This window comes from Tachysurus vachellii, chromosome 9 (genome assembly GCF_030014155.1).
Source record: "Tachysurus vachellii isolate PV-2020 chromosome 9, HZAU_Pvac_v1, whole genome shotgun sequence".
Taxonomy (NCBI): domain Eukaryota; kingdom Metazoa; phylum Chordata; class Actinopteri; order Siluriformes; family Bagridae; genus Tachysurus; species Tachysurus vachellii.
The window spans coordinates 5,976,886-5,999,264 of NC_083468.1; the positions used below are offsets into that span (position 1 = coordinate 5,976,886).

General features: G+C 39.7%; 3 protein-coding genes across 4 annotated transcripts in view; 2 read left to right on the forward strand and 1 right to left on the reverse strand.

The window, feature by feature from the left end:
* Positions 1-6,280, forward strand: part of tmem91 (transmembrane protein 91) — a 34,076-nt gene extending 27,796 nt beyond the window's left edge. For both annotated transcript variants that reach the window (XM_060877455.1, XM_060877457.1), the window contains exon 4: positions 4,046-6,280. In XM_060877455.1, the coding sequence (XP_060733438.1) occupies positions 4,046-4,201 (156 nt within the window). In that variant the 3' untranslated portion in view covers positions 4,202-6,280. The remainder of the gene's footprint in view (positions 1-4,045) is intronic.
* Positions 6,281-8,849: 2,569 nt separating this feature from the next.
* On the reverse strand, positions 8,850-12,888 carry exosc5 (exosome component 5). The gene is made up of 6 exons (XM_060877463.1): positions 12,756-12,888; positions 12,508-12,621; positions 11,080-11,201; positions 10,566-10,706; positions 10,356-10,445; positions 8,850-9,017 (listed from the first exon to the last, which is right to left on the reverse strand). Exons 1-6 carry the CDS (start codon positions 12,847-12,849, stop codon positions 8,922-8,924), a joined length of 657 nt encoding a protein of 218 aa, XP_060733446.1. The 5' UTR covers positions 12,850-12,888; the 3' UTR covers positions 8,850-8,921.
* Positions 12,889-17,728: 4,840 nt separating this feature from the next.
* The window catches only part of bckdha (branched chain keto acid dehydrogenase E1 subunit alpha), a 9,507-nt gene continuing 4,856 nt past the window's right edge, over positions 17,729-22,379 (forward strand). Inside the window, exons 1-3 of the mRNA XM_060877464.1 lie at positions 17,729-17,874; positions 21,106-21,282; positions 22,200-22,286. Coding sequence (XP_060733447.1) covers positions 17,761-17,874; positions 21,106-21,282; positions 22,200-22,286 — 378 coding nt within the window. The 5' untranslated portion in view covers positions 17,729-17,760. The remainder of the gene's footprint in view (positions 17,875-21,105; positions 21,283-22,199; positions 22,287-22,379) is intronic.

A 22,379-nucleotide genomic window follows, 5' to 3' on the forward strand; every position in this document is an offset into this window, starting at 1 on the left:
ATTAAGATGAAAAACAGATCTCACAAACAACAAGGAAATATCCAGAAACCAGGATAGGGGAGCAAGAAGACAAGAGAACACAGACAAGATGTAGAAGCAAGCAAATAGAAGCTAAGACCAGGAACACAATATGGAAGGAGTAAATGAAACCAATACAATAACAGAAGCTTTTGGAAAACTTTTTTTTGCCTGTTCATTATCCCATTGGGTAAACTGAATATTTCTGGATGAGATCATTTCAAGCTTGTGTCAGTTATAATGTCCTATTTTGGATTCTTTGGATATATTTTTCAATTTTCTCCCCAATTTGGCTTCCATATCACATAGAAGCTATCATCCAGGGGCTATGAGGGTTAACACGGGGGAAGTCGTGACCTAATGGTTAGAGAGTCTGACTCCTAACCCTAAGGTTGTGGGTTCGAGTCTCGGGCCGGCAACGACTGAGGTGCCCTTGAGCAAGGCACGAACCCCCCCTAACTGCTCCCCGGGCGCCGCAGCATAAATGGCTGCCCACTGCTCCGGGTGTGTGTTCACGGTGTGTGTGTGTGTTCACTGCTGTGTGTGTGCACTTTGGATGGGTTAAATGCGGATAACAAATTCTGAGTATGGGTCACCGTACTTAGCCGTATGTCACGTCACATGCTCTCTGAGACACGTGAAGCCAGCGGCCTCAACTTTTCAAACTGTTCATGCAGACAGTAGCACACGAACGCGGTATTGTCCCTCTTACACATACCTGAACCCACAGACACTATAGCTACGATAGGATAGCGTCATCTGACTGATGTGGAATGAGAATTTGAGAGAAAGTTGAGAGAGTGTTGAAAAGAAAGAGAAGCTATTAAAATAAAGGATGAATATTTCTCTTTTTGGTCCTTTTTATCGATTAAAAATAAGAGGTTTATTCTGTACACAAATACTCTAGAGCTAGATTACAGAATTCTCACCTCAGACATTCCTCGGGAACATTGCAGTAACGATCAGCAGCACATCGCTGTATGGAAGATATTGCTCATTACTGTCGGCAGATTGACAGACAGCAGGGTATAAGGTTTTACGTCTGGTCTATCTCAGACAAATGGTCCAACAGACAGAGGTTATATTGGGTACAGATCTGAAGCCCGACCGAGTTCATTGTTAAATGCTGATTTGTCTCAGAGTGTGGGGAAATGACTACACCAAAAAGGGTCAATTGAAGCAATTAACAGCTGAGAAATTCCACTAGTCAGATAGCATCCTCGCTATTAAACATCCTGCTTCAAAACAACACTAGCAGCTATTCCGAATCAAACAGAAGCTTTATCTGCTCTCTCTATTTGCATACGCTGTGTTTGGGCTTTTGCCTGCTATACCTGCTATTTCTGTCTTTAAATAATTATGCACACAAACTCTATTCAAGGATCAGTGCATTCACATCATGCCAGAATTACGGTAATTACGAGATGACAGCTCGCAGAATCTACGCCGAGCCGTTCTTCTCATCAGACTTGGAAATAAGGCTTTTCTGTGGCAATGCATCCACCACTGTAACATAGGTTACTTCCCAGATAGAATGCACATGCACACACACAGATTCACACCTCCAGCCATATACTCAGCGTACACCATTACACAAATCTCAGTGTCACCTGCATTGGAAAACGTCAGCAGTTTTATTTTGGATCATTGCACACATACAAAAGATATTTTTAAATCCAAATGAGAAAATAAACAGTTTCATGCATTTACATGGATATTTTTTCCACTTTTCAATCCGATCCGAATTCCGGCCAATGTCATTCGAAGAGACCGTGATGTTTACGTGAAGGCTTTTTAATCCGATTACTAAAAGATTATTTGTCTGCATATAAAAGATCCTTGTCATTTTTATAGCTTTAGTTAGAAGTTGGACTTTAAGCAATTGCTGATTGTAATCACACACAAAGATAAAACATAATTTATAGTCGTTACCTGTGGTTTTCTCGCTGGATACTGCGCTCTTACCATCGCAGCATGGGTTCGATTCTTGGGCAAGGAACAGACCTAGCCAACTCTCAGTGCTGGTCCCAAGCTCGGATAAAATGGGAGGGTTTCATCCTTGTAAAACCTGGGCCAAAATCAAATATGCAAATCGGATGATCCGCTGTGGTGACCCCGAACAGGGAGCAGCCGATTGACAACATCAACAACCCTGAAAGTTTTAATCTGATTATTACAATTCCCAACTGATCCCAGCTGCTCTGACAGTTTGGCGATGATGAGAACTAGTCTGAATCTAGCAATTGCTGGAATCTTCAATCTGCTAAATGTGAGATAAACACAAAGAATATACAGGTCTAGTAAAAATCACAGATTGTAAAGCACTGATCCATCACTGACCATGAAAATCATATTTTCTGTTGCAACTATTTTCCTCTGATTTACAAATGCACACAAGCAGTGCCTGAAGATTCTCTACTTTTTATGCAAAACCCATTATCTCGGATCTCAGGATCATTATTTCCATCTTAGACACATCATTAACTGAAAGAATTACATCAGACAGGCTTTTCTCCCAGCAACATTTTCAAAAAAAAGGATTTGCTAGATGCATTTTGTAGTTTTTTTTAAGTGATGAAGCTCGGAATCATATTAATAGCTTATATCCTGAATTCATCCATTCATCCATAAAGTACAGATCATTTATCAAAATTGTACTTGATATATTTAATACATTTTTGGCTGGATTCTTCCATTTTTTTAAAGTATACTCAAGTAAACAAGTGCAAAGGTTTTACAATCATGTTTCATGTTAAAAAAAAAAAAAAAAAAAAAAAAGAACTTTTATTATGTAGCTAAACCTGTTTTTTTGTTTTGCCCGGAAACATCAGTCAGTCTCTGTGATTTTGTTTGATATGTGTATGTTGAACACTTCGTATTCGCCAATGAATTAATCAGTTGTACCTTAGCATGATTTCTAGGCAGACAAAGGAGACTTTATTTTAGTTGAGTATACTAAAAGTTTACTGAGGTAGAGCCAGTGGCTTATCCATCCTCAGACACACACACTGAGTGTTAGCTGTCCTGCTAACTACAGTGTGTAGCATAACAAGATCACAAATGATGAATTGGCACCAGGGTTGAGTTTCTTTCTGCATTGATGAACTTGTTTGGATGATAAACTGAAATCAATGGATGCTGCACTCAGCCCATTTTATGAAATACAGTCCTATGCTGTAGCTGAGAGAAGAAGATAAGAAGATAAAGAGTACTTCTTTAATGGTAAATACGAGGAGTAAAAAATATGATTTTCTTCATGTAATTAAGCGAGAGTACTACAGTAGTGACATTTTATTTATTTTCAAGTAAAAGTATAATTATTTGAAATTCACACTTCAGGACCAATGTAAAATTACACTCGAACACACACACACACACACACATACACCACAATTTTCCAACCCTATTAGTACTCAACATGTAAAAAAAAAAAAAACTCTTTAATTCCTGGCTTCTTATGTAACAAAAAATACTGTTCACGAAACAAAACAAAAAAAAGTAATTAAATCTTGTATAATATAATATTAGGAACAATTCTGTATTGTGATTTACCATACAAGTGTTAGTTCTGTATAAATAATACAGCTTTATAGTTTGTTTTCTATGTAGAATTATTAGTCGAAGTCCTGGGAATTAAGAAAATATAATTTATTCATACCATAAGCTGAATATAGGTAAATTAAACCAATATAAAATAATGCCATCAGCAAAATAAATCTGAGATTTGTTTCTGAATGACATTTCATATATATATATATATATATATATATATATATATATATATATATATATATATATATATATATATATATATATTTTTTTTTTTTTAAACATTTTACAAAATAAAATATAAAAATATCTTTACACACAGATGTATATGTATGTGTATGTGTGTATATAATATATATATATATATATATATATATATATATATATATATACACACACACACACGTATACTTGAAGAATGCATCATGATGGTGGTGAGATGTCTAACACTCTGATTTTGACTTTTCCATATGGACAGACGAACAAAGCGTGGGCGCAGGGTGACTTTCAGGCAGCGAGCAAGGCGTCTCGTCACACTCTGTGGCTCTCCATCATCTCCATCATCTTCGGCATCATCACCTACATCTGCGCCGTCGCTGCGCTCATCTCCTACCTCTCCGGGAAGCCGCCCTAAAGTGTGATCAGTGTCAAGCCCCTCCCCTTTGACAGTACTGTCCCCACCTCCTGAAGACTCAATAAAATTCTGCACATACACTCACACAGATTTGTACCATGTATTAACGCTGGGCTTTTATTTGAAACAAAATTTCCTGGATCCAAACCTTCTGGACTTGTCGAAGGATGGATGCTAATGCGACAGATGGGAAATGGATCACAAGACAAATCTAACAGAAGAAACACGTCTCTGTTTTGTTGGAACCCTTACAGCTGTGCAGCGGCGGCACAATGCCATGGAGCCAAACCAGCTTGCGTAGATAGGAGAGCTGGCTCCTCTTAAAAAGTTTTTGAGACCTGAGGGTTCGTTTGAAGGATCTGACAAGTTCTAAAAGAATAGGACTTTCAGCAGGTCGTGTTCCTCCTGCTCCTGTAAAACACTGGCATGGTTTTAGTTACTAGTAACATCTGGATACAAATTATAGGACACAGCTATTCATAAACACACACTTTTGTGACAATAATTCTTTCCTGACCCAAATTCGTTTAGCCATTCATTATTAATTAAGCGCTTTATCCTGATCAGGGTTGCGGTGGATCCAGAGCGTATCCCAGGAACACCAGGCAATAGGCCAAAATACACCCTGAATAGGACAAACACAATTTCTAGCAGAACGTTTTTGGGAAGTGGGAAGAAACCGGAGTACATGAAGGAATCATGACACAGAAACAGAGAGAACATGGAACTCTCCACACAGGCACTAGACCCGAGCTCAGTATCGAACACTGGTGCTGTGAGGTAGCAATGCCATCCACTGTATCACCATGTCCTTTGTTAAGGATTCAGTGTGTGCCAAAAAATATTTCCATGAAGGACAACAAATGGAGCAGTAGTAGGCAAACGTAATGCAGTAATTGTATCAGTTGCTGACAGGGTTGGAAATCATGAATTATGTGGCGCCTGGGAAAACCCTTCACATGTATAACGTTCCTTTTTGTGCATCTTGAACAGAAGTAAGATTGCAGCTTTTATTATTATTATTATTATTATTATTATTATTATTATTATTATTATTACTCCAAAAGTTAAAATGCATAAAAATGCATTTAAAGATTTGTTTCACACACCTCTGGATTTAAAACCTATAAAACAAAACTCAAAACAACAAAAAAAAAAACTCTAAAACTCTAAAAACAACATTATTCACTCATTTTAACAGATTCTATGTTTGTAATAGCTAAAAAAAGCTATGTGAATTCTCACTTGCACGCAGCTTCGTCGTCTCCTCACTCGACTGATTTCCGTTCACCGTCGGTGAGGATATAATTGCTGATTAATTCAGTCAGCTCTGTTAACTAAATGAATTGTTCTTTAAACATTTTAATTGGCTCACCCGAGTGTATAAGCACTCTTCTCAGTTTTGATGATGATATCCCGTTATATCAGCTGTCTGAATCAAACTGAACTGATTTTGGCTTATGTCTGTTTTGTGTATGACAGAATAACTACATTCTTATCTAAAATGATTTTTTGCAGGCAGAAGGTAAGAAAGTAGCCTAACTAAAAACATTTCCATGTCGTTTTGGTGAAATATATGTATAGACGATGTATGTTATCGGCAGAAGAACCCTGTCGTTTTTTTCATTCCAGCCACACTGACATCCGAAGGGTTTTCCTAGACCACCACACAAATGTGACCCACTTTCAGGACGCCGTTAACGTTGACTCTTCTCCATGGGACCGTTTTCTGAAGTGTCACCTCACGTAGGTGTCAGGGTTAAGGATGTGGGTCATGAAAGCTCTGGGCAGTTTGACCTGGTGTAATCCTAACAAGCGAACGAGTACTGCCTCAGTTTAAATACAAACCTGAACTTTTTCTTCACTTCACCATCAGTGTTTCTTTGCTTGTCGTCTGATCTCCACAGCATTACGGTGTATTTTTCCTGCTCGGGTGGATCTCCATCTGTTTGATTACAGGCATGCAGTGAGATTCTGAAATTAATGTGTGTGAAAGTTTTTGCTCTGAGACCTTACACCAAGTTTGTCCTTCCATCCTTAAGATGACTACAACTACTCTACAGAATCTGCAAGGGGATCATACACTGATATATATATATATATATATATATATATATATATATATATATATATATATATATATATATATATATATATATATATAAAAACGTACCCCTAAAAAAAAGCCTCAGAGTGTGTGGGCATTTTCTTTTGCCTCAGTAAGCTCTGTCAGCTTCCAGAAAATAGCCCTGCTTGAATGAAGTGAGCCAAACAGGAGTGGGTTCAAGTGAAGCCAATAATAAAAGAAGCACTGAGTGCAAACATATTGTTCATTATAGTTTTATGCAACGCACTCTATTGTGATGTTGTTCTGTTGTTTGCTTGTCATGTTTTTGTGTTCTACAATTCTCTACAGCTTGCACAAACAGTGATTCATCCTCATGTGTTTGGTTATATAATTACCATGAAGCCAGGGCTTATTATTTACAGCGTAACTGTGGAGCTGTAATTCTCGGGAACCTTCAGGAAATACACAGTATACAAACCCTCAGAGACATTTCACTAATATAGAAAGGCAGTACACCTACATATTATAGAGTCCCTACATTTATAACCCAATTAAAACATTTACTGCTAATCAAAGTTAAAAAATAGCAGGTGAAATGAATATACAGGTATGAGTTATCAGTCAAAAATAATAATGGTAATATTTCCACAATAAAAAGCCAGAAGCATATCAAAAGATGTGTTTTGAAATTTCTGACATTAACAGAAACCCCTGATTGTTGGTACCAGACAGCCTGCTTTGAGTATTTCTGTAAGTGCTGATCTCCTGGGGCTTTCACACATAACAGGGTTTAGTTAGCAACAGAAATGGACAATCTGAAAGGCCAAACGGCTTGGATGTGGAAGAAGGCTACAGTAACTCAGATAACCACTCTGTATATTGGTGGTGAACTGAAAATCATCTCAGAATGCCCAACATGTCAAACCTTGAGGTGGATGAGCGTCAACGTAAGAAGAACATCTCAGGTTAAACTTCTGTCAGCCAAGAACATAAATCTGAGGCTGCAGTGGGTATAGATTCACCAAAATTGGACAAAAACGTAGCGTCTGGTTTTAATTTCCGACGAAACACACAGTAGGGTCAGAATTTGGTGCCAGCAGCATGACTCAATGAACCCAATCTGCTTTGCGTCAACATTTCAGGCTGCTGGTGGTGATGGAGGTGGTAACTGTGGGGGATTTTTTTTTTTTTTTTTTGCCACAATTTGGGGCTGTTAATACCAATCAATCATCACTGGAATGCCAAAGCCTTGTTCAATATAGTTCATAGTTCATGCCAATTTAAATCTTCTAATAGTTCCTTCCGGCTACATAATGCAGCACGTCACAGAACAAAAGACGTCTCAGAATGGATTCATGAACATGACAACGAGGATATTGTTCTTCACTGACCTTTCCAGTGACCAGATCTGAAGCCAGTAAAAGATCTAGTGTTGTGTGTGATAGAATGGGAAATTCACATTATAAAAATCTGCAGGAATTGCATGATGTAATGATGTCAACATGGACCAGAATCTTAAAGGGATGTCTCCAACATCTTGTGGAATCAAAGCAAGGACTTACCCAGTACTGGTTTAGAGTTCCTAATAAAATGCTCAGTGAGTGTATAATTCCTATTATTTCCATTTCTAACACTACAAATATGGAAATGAATATGTGAAAGAAAATAAAATATGCAAGCAAGGCCGAAAAATGCTAAATGTTAGACACTCATTTACTATTTAAAGGCAACTTTCAAATGAAGCAAACCTAAGTAGGAATAATTCCTCCTCCATCAGCATCTTCTGCTGACTCAAAGGGCAAAACGTCGACTGTTGTGAGAGATTCAGAGCCTAAAGCAGCGGCCAAGCAAACCTGTCCTGGCAGATCCGTTCAGAGCCGTGTTCCCGCCGAGCGCTGATGAAATGGGCCAGATCACAGTGTGGAGCAGACTGTTACATCTACAGCTACCAGACCAGCCTTAGTCTGGAGACGAGTGATAACACACACACACACACTGCTGTGTTCACAGAGAACACACTCAGCTACATAATGATGGTCAAGTGCCAGGAAAAAGTCAAGGTGATGCAGGGATAAATTATCTATCTATCTATCTATCTATCCATCCATCCATCCATGCATCCATCTTTATATATAGATCAATCTATTTTTATCTATCCATCTGTCGATCTCTATATATAGATCTATTTTTATCTATTCATCCATCCCCCCACCCACCCCTCGATCTATTATTTTCTCTTTATATATCCATCAGTCTCTTTATCTATCCGTCTCTCTGTCCATTGTTTCATCCATCCATCCATCTCTCTTTATATTTTTCCCTCTCCATCCATCCATCCATCCAATTTAATTATTTGAGGAAATGAACACAACCATGTCAAGACATTTCATCAGTTTGCTGAACTCTGGATCAATAGTTGTGTAAAAAATAATGCCTGAGGATTTGTAGTTAGAGGTAAACAGTGACTGTTGTCATGACTGAGTTTGGTGACTTATTGTTATCGTTACCATTCTGACTTTAATCATCTTTGTCAAGCTTTGATACTGGAACTTTCTCCAAGCAAATTAAACAGCAAGCATGTTGAATTGTTGATTTAATATAAAAAAAAAAGAAATCAGAAAAATAAATCAGAAAGAACAATATTATAATATTTCATAATATTTTGGAGTATCGTCGCTTCACAGAATCCCTATAAAACTGGAAGATCCGCTCGGACGCCTTCTGGCTCACTGCTATACACTGCTGCATCTGTGCGGAAAAGAAAAGATTTAAACAATGAACTCCTACAGTGAAAACAGTGAACTACACAGGAGTAGTTAACTTAATAAGTATTGGCACCTTCGGTCAAACAATATCTACTGTAAGAATAATTCTAAAAATACTTCTTTTTACTGAAGTAAATACATTTTGAAAAAATAAACATCAAAAAGTAAGCAACAATGCTTCAGAAAACGGAGTTGGGCCGACAAATAAAACAAACATGTAGCCAATGAGCAGAAAGGGGCGTGTCTTGTCAATATGCAGCAGAGAGAGTGTTCAGTGCGCATGTGTGACATTAGCAGAAAGCGATTGAAACATTGACATGGCGGATACCTGCCGTTACCTCTGCCTTGGGTTCTAGGTGTTGAACGTTGTCTTCTGTGTGAAATGAAGCTAAACCTTTCACGGTACAACACACAGTACTACAAAAACACATTTGTATTACCATAGTTTTACCCATTCAGTTCATTTATTGATAAAAATACCCCCTCGGCCAGCTGCCCCAGCAGGTTCCGCCATAATAGTTGCCTGGGTTATGTATGTATGTGTGGGGTGGTGCTATCAAAACAGGGGTGACACCCATTTGGGTTAGGGGTGTGTTTGTTTTGGTGATTTCAAAATGTCAACATTGGCTTTCAAACATCGTGCACCCCACCTTTAATCATTTAAACAACCATCCTGAGTCGTGATCGTCCAATTAAACGCACTCTAGAAGTAAACATGCCCTGCCCCCGGAGTTGGTCTTGTAGCATTAGGTCTACAGTAGCAGTGTGTAACTCGTTAGCAGTTTGTTTAGATTCTGTGAGGGACAAACACTTCTGGCTGTCAATTAAGTCAGTCCAACAGTTCAACTCATCATTACACTCACTTCCTGATTCGGAGAAGGAAGAAATACACCTACATCCAGAAGCAAATCCCAACCAAGAAGCTATTTAGTGGGGGACTTTAAAAGCTGCTGTTTGTAATTTCTCCGCCGAAGCTTCACTTGCTGTGTCTATATAAAACAGAATGTTTCTACACAGCGAACTTTTTTCTTAAAAAAAATTTTTAATGAACTAAACTTTTGGTACATTCCTAATAAATATATTTCACACAAATAAACTCAAAATATTCTTTTTTTACTAATACAGGAACCAAAGATTAAGGTGGACTCATTACTAATGAGATTAACTGGAGAAACACTGCTCTTTTGGTGTATTTGTCATACAAGCGTTCAACAAAAAAACATGCAAAAAATAGGCTTAAATAATATGCAAAATTTGCGGACATGTTGGCAGTGTTCTACACAGACGCAGCACTGAATGACCAAAATGCATACTCACTTACCTCGTTCACTGAGAAAGAACCTTTGGTTGATGACATCATGACATTGTGCTCTTTGCTATCGATGGCAAAAGTCAACAGGGCTCGACTTTCCTAAAATAGATAAAGATAGATGAGTGTAACGGCAGATCGTTCAGTGTGACACTGAAACGGTGAGGAAACGGTGAATGAACTTGTTGACCTGAAACGAGAGCAAAGAAAAAAGTCTTGCACCTTTTCCTGCTGAGCGGTGGGGTCTGTGATGATTTGTCCCTCGGCGTCGATGGCACACGTGACTCCGCAGAACAAGCGGCTCATGGGCAGCCCGGCGTCCATCAGCGCCATGCAGGCACCGTTCAGACAGCACGCTAACAGCTGAGCACCAGATAAGGACTTACAAAACCATCTTCTGAATAATCATCTTGAACTCTCTTTGTGATGGTCTACTAGGAGCCAAAACAGAGCAATAAACTCAGAGCCCGATGTGCTCTTTTGTTGTTTAGCCAACACACCACAAGCTTTGATATGTTGTCCACTTGGTGACCAATAGATACAACTCTTGCCCTGTTTCTGCATTGCACTGCTGCCACATGACTGGCTAACTGGATCTTTGCATGAATGTGTAATAAGACCTTCAGTGGACAGTGAGTGTATATAGCGCTCCCTGCTACACCCCATGTGTATCTTTATAAACCACAAACACATCAGGTTAAAAAGCTCAGGGATGAAGATAAGATGGTAAGGATACCGATCCATCATCGTGCACCACCTGCAGGACTAGCGTCAGGGAGGAGCGAGGATGAAGCGTGGACAGCAGAGCAGCTTCACACGTCCCCCGCACACACTTCTCTCTCGTGCGCTCCCGGACACCTGAGGACGCAGGTAATGAGAACATTTACTGAAGAGATGCTCAACGGAATGTAGCCTGTATGTGATTGCCACCGTGAGGTGAGAAGATGGAATCACAATCACTTCATATGAAGTAGCTTAACGTGATCAATTAATTCAAATATAATGAGTGCACACACTTTTGGTCATGTTTCTCATGTGCCGGATGTGAGAAGTGACAAATTATTCACTGTGGAGAATTCTACTTTTAAGATGGCTGCTTGAAATAAAGTATTTAAAAAAATCCCTCACTTTTCTGTAGCTTGTGACATTTCAGTAACTGTAAGAAATATATTTTTATTGCTGCAGTTACCTAGGAGTAAACATATCTGTATATATATTAACTTATCATAACTTTGTCACATTACCTTTTGTTATAAATTGCCAATTTTTTGTGTGATCTTTGCATTCTTGATTTTTTTTTTTCACCTTTTTTGCTGCTTTTTCTTATACGAATTATAATCTAAATAATGATATTGGGTTTATCACTCGTTTGTTCATAATTTTGTTGAATTTTCTTGGATCTATGTGAAGGCACTGAATCTGATACTTTATGAACGTACACACACACACACACACACACACACACACACACACACACACACACACAAACACAAATACACACATACAGATACACACATACAGATACACACACACACACAAACACAAATACAGATATACACATACAGATACACACACACACACACACAAATACACACAAACACAGATATACACACAAACACACACACACACACAAATACACACATACAGATACACACATACAGATACACACACACACACAAACACAAATACAGATATACACATACAGATACACACACACACACACACACAAATACACACAAACACACAGATATACACACAAACACACACACACACAAATACACACAAACACAAAAATGCATATACAGATATACACACACAAATTCACACACACAGATATATACACACAAATACACACACAAATACAGATATACACACACACACACACACACAAATAAACGTATACAGATATACACACACACACACACAAATACACATATACAGTTATACACAGATATACACACAAATACACATACAGATCACACACACATACACAAATAAACACAAAAAATAAACGTATACATATATACACACAAATACAAATACAGATCACACACAGATATATATACACACACACACATACAAATACAAATACAAATACAAACACACACACACACACACACACACACACACACACACACACACACACACACACACACACACGTACTCGGCATGCCGGCTTTGGGCTGGATCAGAACCTCCAGAGTTGCTCGATCATAGATCTCCTTGTTGACTTTAACCTCAGCAGGTCCATACACACCTACTAACACACTGGTGTCTCCTGTCAGCACAGGAGGAAAAACAGAGCAGTTAATCCTACATGGTCATTTAATAACAGCTTCATAATTCTGTAGTAATAAACTGTTACTCAGATTAGACACGTGTGTTACTTAATAAAACAAGAAAAATATACACCTTGCATAAACGTCGCGGAACCGTCAGGTTTGGATAATAAACCCTGTTCGCTGCCAAACTCCCTTAAAACTGTACTGCTGATGTCCGGCTCCATCGTGGCGCTCTGCAGTACAGCAAGTGTTTGTCGCACATTTCAATCGTCATCGTTTGGGGCGCTCATTGATGACGACTATGACGTTAGACTCGGAGTAGAATCATAAACACTGTATACATATTTATATAATGGCATTCTTTCATATTTAAATACGAATTACTGTATAAAATATATAAGCAATTACTCTGTAATGTTTTCAATAATAGTATATTATTATTATTATTATTATTATTATTATTATTATTAGTAGTAGTAGTAGTAGTAGTAGTAGTAGTAGTAGTAATAATAATAGTAACAGGGCTGTCAAGTGTAACGCATTGAGACTGACAGTCACGACTGACTTTTTTGACTATTTATCATATATTTAATATGCCGCAGAACCCAAAATGTATCTGTCTGCATCGCTTAGTCTCCCCTGACACTTATCAGCCAATCAAAAAAAAAGAGGCTACACAATAGCCATTCAGAAAATAGCACTATTTGGGTAAGATTTAACGCAACAACCAATGAAAGAAAAAAAAACATTCATTAGCGAGGGTATTTTCGATGGTCGGTTTGAACAAAACTTCAACACGCAACAATCATGACCCTAAGAATGTCTGGAATTGAGCCGAGCTGTTTTAAATGGGAGCAACATTACAAATGATAAAGGAGTCCAAAAAGGCAACAAACACTTCAATAAACAACACCAGTCATAATTTCATTCTCTCTCTCACACACACACACACACACACACACAAATTAAGAAATGGAAATTAAACTAATACTTTGTATTTGGTTACATTGCGGTCAGCGATCCTTATCAAACACAACAACTCCCTCATTATTGTTTTTTTTTTTTTTTTTTTTGGGTGGGGTGCTGATGTCATGCTTGCCTGTCTTCAAAACTTGAGAGCCCTGGTAGTAGTAGTAGTATATAGCATACCCTGTTGGTCAACCCCCTGTTGACCTAGGTCCTTTGGCATCCTATGTTAGACCTGTGGTATCTAACTTTAATATGGATGTTGATCTTAAATTGGATAGCCAAATTAGTGCATTTGTGAAGTCCATCTTTTTTCACCAAAGGCGCCTGGCAAAAATAAAATCTTTTGTGTCCAGGCAACAATTTGAGACCATGCCTTTTTTTACATCTAGACTGGATTACTGTAATGCACCATATATTGGTCTTAGCCAGTCTTTCTATCTCGCCTTCGATTAGTCCAAAATACTGCTGCGCGTCTGCGTGATATGATCATATAACACCAATTTTAGCCTTACTTCACTGGCTGCCATTGTATTATAGGGTTTAGTATAAAGTGCTATTATTTGTTTTTAAATCTTTAAATGGTCAGACCCCGACATATCTTACTGAACTGCTTCACCCCTACAGTCCTGCCTGTTTGCTTAGGTCAGCTGATCAAATGCTTCTTGACACCAAAAGATTAAAGAGGAAGCTTAGAGGAGGCTGAACCTTCGCTGTTGCTGCTCCTAGGCTATGGAACAACTTGCCTCTGCACACCAGACAGGAACCCACTGTTTCCTTGTTTAAAAAACAGTTGAAAACATATTTCTATTTACTGGTTTTTGTTTCATTCTGAATTATTACTGTTATTATTTTATTTTGTTACTATTTAATTATTTTATTATTGTGTATTTTATTATATGTATTCAGCTTTAGCTGTTTTAAAGTGCTTTATAAATAAAGTATTATTATTATTATTATTATTATTATTATTATTATTATTATTATTATTATTATTATTGGCAAACAAAATGAACAAAGTGACTATTCTTAACAGAACAAACAAAGACTTTGCATGCTCTGTTTTACCAAAACTTGGCTCAGTCACCCAATCCCAGGCAGGGGATTATTTCTCTCAGGCTTCCACTTACACCAACGTTAGTGTACAGATGTCACAATGCTGAATAAATACTTGGAATCACTGTTCATAAACTGTAAACCCTTTTATTCACTGAAGAAAAGTTTCTCATTCATTCTGATTAGTGTTTACATCCAACCGCAGACCAACGTGAGTGTTGCACTGCAAAACCTGGCAAACCAAATATCCGGCTTGGAGCAAAAATATATGGATTCTCTTTTTATTATCTTTATTAGCTTTAACAGAGGGGGGCACGGTGGCTTAGTGGTTAGCACGTTCGCCTCACACCTCCAGGGTTGGGGGTTCGATTCCCGCCTCCGCCTTGTGTGTGTGGAGTTTGCATGTTCTCCCCGTGCCTCGGGGGTTTCCTCCGGGTACTCCGGTTTCCTCCCCCGGTCCAAAGACATGCATGGTAGGTTGATTGGCATCTCTGGAAAAAAATTGTCTGTAGTGTGTGATTGCGTGAGTGAATGAGAGTGTGTGTGTGTGCCCTGTGGTGGGTTGGCACTCCGTCCAGGGTGTATCCTGCCTTGATGCCCGATGACGCCTGAGATAGGCACAGGCTCCCCGTGACCCGAGATAGTTCGGATAAGCGGTAGAAAATGAGTGAGTGAGTGAGCTTTAACAGAGCAAAACTAACACTTCAACTTTCAAAATACAGACAGCATATTAATTGTCCCACAAGAGAGAAAAATATACTGGATTACTGCTGCACAATTCAAGCATATCGCTCTGTACCCCAGGCAGCCTTGGATCACTGCTTGGTTCATCTTATACCAACATAGAGGCAGAAACTAAAATCTGCTAAGCCTGTAGTCAAAACAGTGAAGAGATGGACCAGTGAGGCAAAGACCGTTTTGACTGCACTGAATGAAGTATCTTTGAGGCTGGAACTGACCGCCTGGATGAACTGATTGACACCGTGACATCTTACATCAGTTTTTGTGAAGAAGTGTGTGTGCCAACCAAAACCTACTGCAATTTCAGTAACAACAATCCATGGTTTTACAGCCAAACTGAAAAAACTTTGACATGTCAAGGAAGATGCCAACAGAGGGGAGGACAAAGCCCTGTATAAGGAGGCCAGGAACCTACTGACAAAAGAGTTCAAAATAGCCAAAAGAAGCTGCAGGTTTGAAAACACTGAGTGTCCCATCACACCTCTGGGAACCCCTTTTAGCAACTCCTCCCAGCACTCAAGTTGTGCTCACAATTTGTGTAGAGGATGTGAATCGGCTCTTTCAGAGACAGAAGACAAGGAAAGCTTCTGTCCCAGACTGTGTCTCCCCTTTCCTGTCTCAAAGCATGTGCTGACCAACTGTCACCTATCTTCACCCATATCTTCAACAGATCACTGGTGCTATGTGAGGTCCCCTCTTGCTTTGAATTCTCCACAATCATCCTGGTCCCCGAGAAACCCTCCATCGCTTGATTGAATGACTACAGGCCTGTCGCTCTGATATCTGTAGTCATGAAGACCTTTAAGCAGCTGGTATTGGCCCACCTAAAGACTGTTACAGAACAGCTGCTGGATCCCCTACAGTTTGCCTACCGAGCAAACAGATTGGTGGATGATCAACATTGGGCTGCATTACATTCTGCAACACCTTGACAATCTGTCCTGTGCACATCCAACACCATTTGGTTTGGAGCAGCAACAAAACATGACAGGAACAGACTGCAACACACAGTTAAAACAGCAGAGAAAAATAATTTGTGCTCCCCTGCCCACTCCTTGGGACATGTACGACACAAGAACCAGAAACCGGGCAGGAAAAATCATTACTGACCCTTCACACCCTGGACACGACCTCTTTCAGCTCCTCCCTTCTGGCAGGTGCTACAGAACTTTGTTTCCCAAAACTGCCAGACACATGAACAGTTTCTTTCCCCAGACAATCACCCTGATTAACAACTCACCATAATTATATTCCCTGCTTCATAACTGTCAGTCATTACATCATCAGTGTATGTTACACACACTGCTGCTGTATATTGTACAAAAAGCATAATATTGCACAATACTGTTATTTGCACTACCATTCACTTCTCACACGTTATGTACATAACTGATCTGTCATATATTCTGTATTCATATTTAATACTCATACTGTCTATTGTATAAACTTGTCTGTATTGTCTTGTCTTGTATAGTGCAAGCTAAATGTATAGTATAGTGTTATTTATGTCTGTAGTTTTGAGAGTCACAAACAGCTGGAACCTGTTGCTGTGCTGTTTTTGTGTATTGTCTTTTGTGTATATTTATAATCACACCCTCCGGTGTCACCCATATGAGGATGAGGTTCCCCTTTGAGTCTGGTTCCTCTCAAGGTTTCTTCCTTTACCATTCAAGGGAGTTTTTCCTCACCACAGTCACCTCAGTAACCTCAGACTTGCTCATTGGGGATAAATACAAACACATGTAAATATATCTAATAATAATCTTGAATTTTGTATTATTTTAATCTTTATATTATTCTTTATAATAATCTTTTGTTCTATGAATTTTGTCTTATGTTTATTGTCGTTTGTGTAAAGTCTTGTATTGTTTGTTTACACTGTCTTTTGTCCTGCACTGTTTGCATCAGGTTGCTCAGATGCCCTGGACTACTTACTAAGTCCTTAGCTCTGTGTTTGTTGGATGTAGGATGTGGGATGTGGTAGCCTAGTGGTTAAGGCATTGGACTACTGATCGGCGAGTCACGAGTTCGAACCAAGGTCCACCAAGCTGCCACTGCTGGGCCCCTGAGCAAGACCCTTAACCCTTATGGATAAGCCATAAATACGTAGCAACATGATCCTGGAGAAACGTTGTCTCATTTCACTGTGTACTGCAACAGCTATATATGGTTTAAATGACAATTAAAGCTTCTTGACTTGATCCAAATTCCTTGTGTGTGAACACACTTGGCCAATGATTCTGATTCTGATATCTATATAAATATAAATAAATATAAATCTGGCTCTCAGTTCATCCTGTCCTGTAGAGGGCGCACTTTGCTCCACACTGAAGTGACCAGCCAGACGAAATTGAGGACGTTCAGAGGGAAACATGGCGGCTGTGAGAAACATGCAGAGACTTTGGGGAATTGGTGTGAGTGCGATTCGACAACAAGCAGCTCTGAAAACATCTCGAGTCTTGCAGCAAAGAGCTTTTCGCCTTAATGTAAGCCTCATGTATCAGCTTAGTATTTAATAACTGCTCTGTCTCTGTGTGTGTGTGTGTGTGTGTGTGTGTGTGTGTGTGTGTGTGTGTGTGTGTGTGTTTTATAGTCTCAGTATTTCATTATGAAAGTGAAGCTTTATTATCTTTCTTGTTGAAATACAGGTAGCATTTTGTAGCACTGCGTAGACAAGGTTAGCAAATAAAAGTGAACGCCGGCTGTAATGCGCATGCGCGTTTTACGTTACCAAGGTGCTCGTCACCTGTCGCCTGCGCTTATTGGTTGATTTCAAGGGGCGTGAACCTATCGGCTTTCTTTCAGTAGAAAGAAACTTCTGAGTGTTTCTTTTCAACACTTCCGGGGTTGTTTTTGTGTAAACAGACTAAATAATCTCACTGTGAGGTCACTCAAGGTCTGTATGAGTGTATTGTCAGACCTTTACATTATTTAGGACTGACTGGTTTTTATTAACAATATACATTATAGCACAGTGAAGTTGGGGTTAGAGCACAAGGTCAGTTATGATACAACACCTCTTGAGCATTAAGGGTTAAGGGCCTCGCTCAAGGGCCCAACAGAAGCAGCTTGGCAGTTCTGGGGCTTAAAGCCTTAAAGGTGGGGTGCACGATGTTTGAAAGCCAATGTTGACATTTGAAATCACCAAAACAAACACGCCCCTAACCCAAATGGGTGTCACCCCCGTTTTGATAGCTCCGCCCCACACATACATACGTAACCCAGGCAACTATTATGGCGGCACCAGCTGGCTGAGGGGATATTTTTATCAATAAATGAACTCAATGAGTAATACTACTGTATGGTAATACAGGTCAAATGTGTTTTTGTAGTACTGTGTGTTTAGCCCTGTTTCACGAGGAAGACGACGTTCAACACCTAGAACCCGAGGCAGAGGTAATGGCAGGTATCCGCCATGTCAATGTTTCAATCGCTTTCTACTAATGTCACACATGCGCACTGAACACTCTCTCTGGACACGCCCCTTTCTGCTCATTGGCTACACGTTTTTTTGTTTGTCGTCCCGACTCAGTTTTCTGAAGCATTTCTCAAACATACCAGCATTTCGCACCCCACCTTTAACCGTTTGAACCACCACTGCCCTATATGTATGTAAGGTGGATAAAACTTATATAGACACAAGTCAATCCAGCGTTCTGTCTGTGTAAGGAATCAAACGCTCATCAATATTGTTGTGTGATGGAGCGGAGTTACTGTTACCCCTCAGAAGTCGATTATTTTCACATAACAGCACATTGTGTTGGAAATTTTTACTAAGAAGCTGTTCAAGTTCTGACCTTCTGTGTGCAGGACTAGACGTTGGTTTTGAGTAGAAATCGTTATCACTTGTGATTGTTTGTATAAACTTATGAGCTGGAGACGAGTCGGCTCATAAAGAACTCTAGTGCCCCTTTTCCACCGAGGCAGTTTGAGTGCTGGTTCGGAGCCAGAGAATAATTTAGAACCAGTTCTTTCTTTTTCGACAGCCAAAGCACCGGATCTGAACCAGGAAAAGTGGTTCTTAAGTAGCACCAAAACGTTGCTGGTCTAGACTTAAGAACCACTTGCGACAGGAGCTGGGGTCGGGGCTACTGTTAGCGCATTTGGTAATGTACCTTAAGTATACCAATGTTTAATACACTTTTACTTTACTGCAATATAATCAATTATTAGCACACGTGATAGTAGTTAGCTACATGCTAAGGCTAACTTTTTTGTGTGTTAATGATAAAATAACGTTATGTACTTTCTCGATAACAACCTCCGTTTAAACAGATTACATGAAGCTGCACGTCCACGTTGGATTCGCCACGTTTGGGTGTTAATGTAGGTTCACAAAGCCATGAGCATTAACAGTAAAGCAACATCCACCATTGTTGATGTGTTTGTGTTTGCCGCTGCTGCGCTAACGTTGCTGTGTAACATGACACGTATACAGTGACGTCAGACTCGGCTCTGTGATGGCTCTCTAGCCGGTGGAAAGACAAACCGGTTCTTAGAAGGTTCGCCAGTGGAACCAACTTTGAACCAGCACTAGCTCTGAACCAGCACCCGGTTCTTTTTGGTGGAAAAGGGGCATAGGTAGACTTTGGTAATGGTAAGATTATCCTGATCAGTTTCCAGCCTTGAAAATTCCCAGAATTTTGCAACCCTAATCAGGAGATGATCAGTCGTTGTCCATCTAGCCAATTGTAGATGTTTTCCTTTCTTCAGATTCTGTTTGAATCATGTTTTTAAAAGCTCAGTGTAACAGCTTATCAGGGCCCTTCCTCGCTCATGCTACACGAGGAGCGTTGGGTCCTGTTGCGCAGCAGCAGTACAAATAAATCATGAACCTTTATACTCTTGCTCACGTGTACCAGTGTGACACTTTATACTTCACGTCTCTCGACAATCAAAACTTCCACAACAACATCCTGAAGTGTTTTATTCCTTCTAAACATCAGAAATATTTTCATGTATTAAAATGTATAATGTTAGGGCAAAACTGAAATCATTTTTCTGAAGACTGAGAAATTTACTGACCATCCCAAACACTGGAGACTTCTTCCAAGGGGGGGTGGGGGGTGGGGAATGGGAAAAGGATCAGCATTTTTTAAATGACAGCCGGTGCTCCATCTAATCAGCGGACAAATCAACACCGCTGTTCGAACCAATCAGAACACGGATTTAAGAAGCGTCATACATGTGGTATACACGGCACAGTCTAAAAGGTCTGGTGGGATCGGCACCGAGAACTGCCTGTATAGTTGATTACTTCAGTGTGTCATGCATCGCAGTTATGTTAATGTTAACTCGTCTGTGTTCAGTAGTCCTCACTCATCTGTGTTCAGTAGTCCTCACTCTGCACATCTGTCGTTCTTCAGTGGAGCTTTAGTGCGCCTGTAAGGTCTTTTCACGGAGATCCGTCAGATCCAATTATGTTATCAATAATAAATGAACCTATGAATAAAACTCTGCTGTAGGAATATTTTCTAGCCTGAGTTGCTTAATGCCGGTTGAGGTTATATATAGAGGCAGCCGTGACACTGATCTTGTATATGCTTTAGAAGCCGTAAAGGTTGTACCTGTATATGTCAATTTCAAGAAATTGAGAGTTTTTCAGTCTAATGAAGTCTAGAATGTATGGAAATGAGTTTTTTTTTTTTTTTTTAGAACAGATTGTTATGAAGCATCTTTAATTCTGATGCACACAACCTGCTAATCTTCTCTGATAGGGAGCTCAGTGCCAGCAGTCGTTTGATTCGTCCTTGGAGAAGCCTCAGTTCCCCGGCGCCTCCGCGGAGTTCATCGATCACCTGGAGTTCATCCAACCCAACGTGATCTCAGGAATCCCAGTGTACCGAGTCATGGACAGACGGGGCCAGATCATCAACCCTTCTGAGGATCCACAGGTCAGTAGCTGAAATGTTCTACACTGTTCACGTGCACCCAGACAAATTACACACACACACACACACACACACACACGTGTAAAGACAAAATAGTGACATTGTGATATTCATTTATAAATCATTCTCCAGTCATAATAAATTTGTGAGTCTTTCATTCAGAACACAGGTTTATATTGATATGGCATTGTTGCTATAGTAACAGCTTGTACAGTATCTGCTGACGTTTAATGGCAAAAATCATTAATCATCAGAAATAATTAAGGATAATTAATAATTCATGGACTAAAACATGCCATTATTAATAAGTTTTCAGTGAGACATGTAAGCAGCCGTTAGGGAAGGAGTCTCCAGTGTCAGCGCGTCGTCACGCTCCGAAATAAAGCCTCAGTAGTTTTCACATCACGGCTGCTAAGGTTTGAAAAGAATGTTTTATCTTTAACTTGACGCCTCTTTCGGATATCAGTTAATCATCTGCTCACGGTTTCGTTCACTGTAAATGAAATGAAATGTTGACCGGGGTGCACAAATTTTTGCACACCACTTTGCGTACTATTGTTTGCTATAGTGCTCTAAACAGAGCGGGGGGAAAAAAAGGGAAAAGTTAGAACATGCTTTCACGCAGCATTTGAAAATACGTGTGCTGAGCTGTAACCATGGCAACCATCACGCAGCAGGAGCTTATTTCGTACGTAGGTCCGGGTATAAAAATGGAAAGGAAGTTCCAAAGAAAGTGAGCAGAAAAAAACAAAAACAAAGCCGCTGGAAATGAGATAAATGGCGCATGTGGCACGGTGTCCTTTTCCTCCGCCTCGTCTGTTATCGTATGATTTCAGGATGTTTTGTTCGGCTTTATCTCTTGTGTACTGGCCGTTTTAACGGTCAATATTTAATGCTTTGTTTCCTCCGTTGCGTCGTAGCTCTCGAAGGAGACAGTGTTGAACTTCTACCAGAAGATGACGCTCCTGAACACCATGGATCGTATTCTGTACGAGTCTCAGAGGCAGGTAAGAGGTGTTATTTCTGGTCCCGACTTTCCTGATGTTCTGGACGGTGAACTAGGGCGCAGGACGCCGCTGACCTGAGATCTGTTTCCTTCT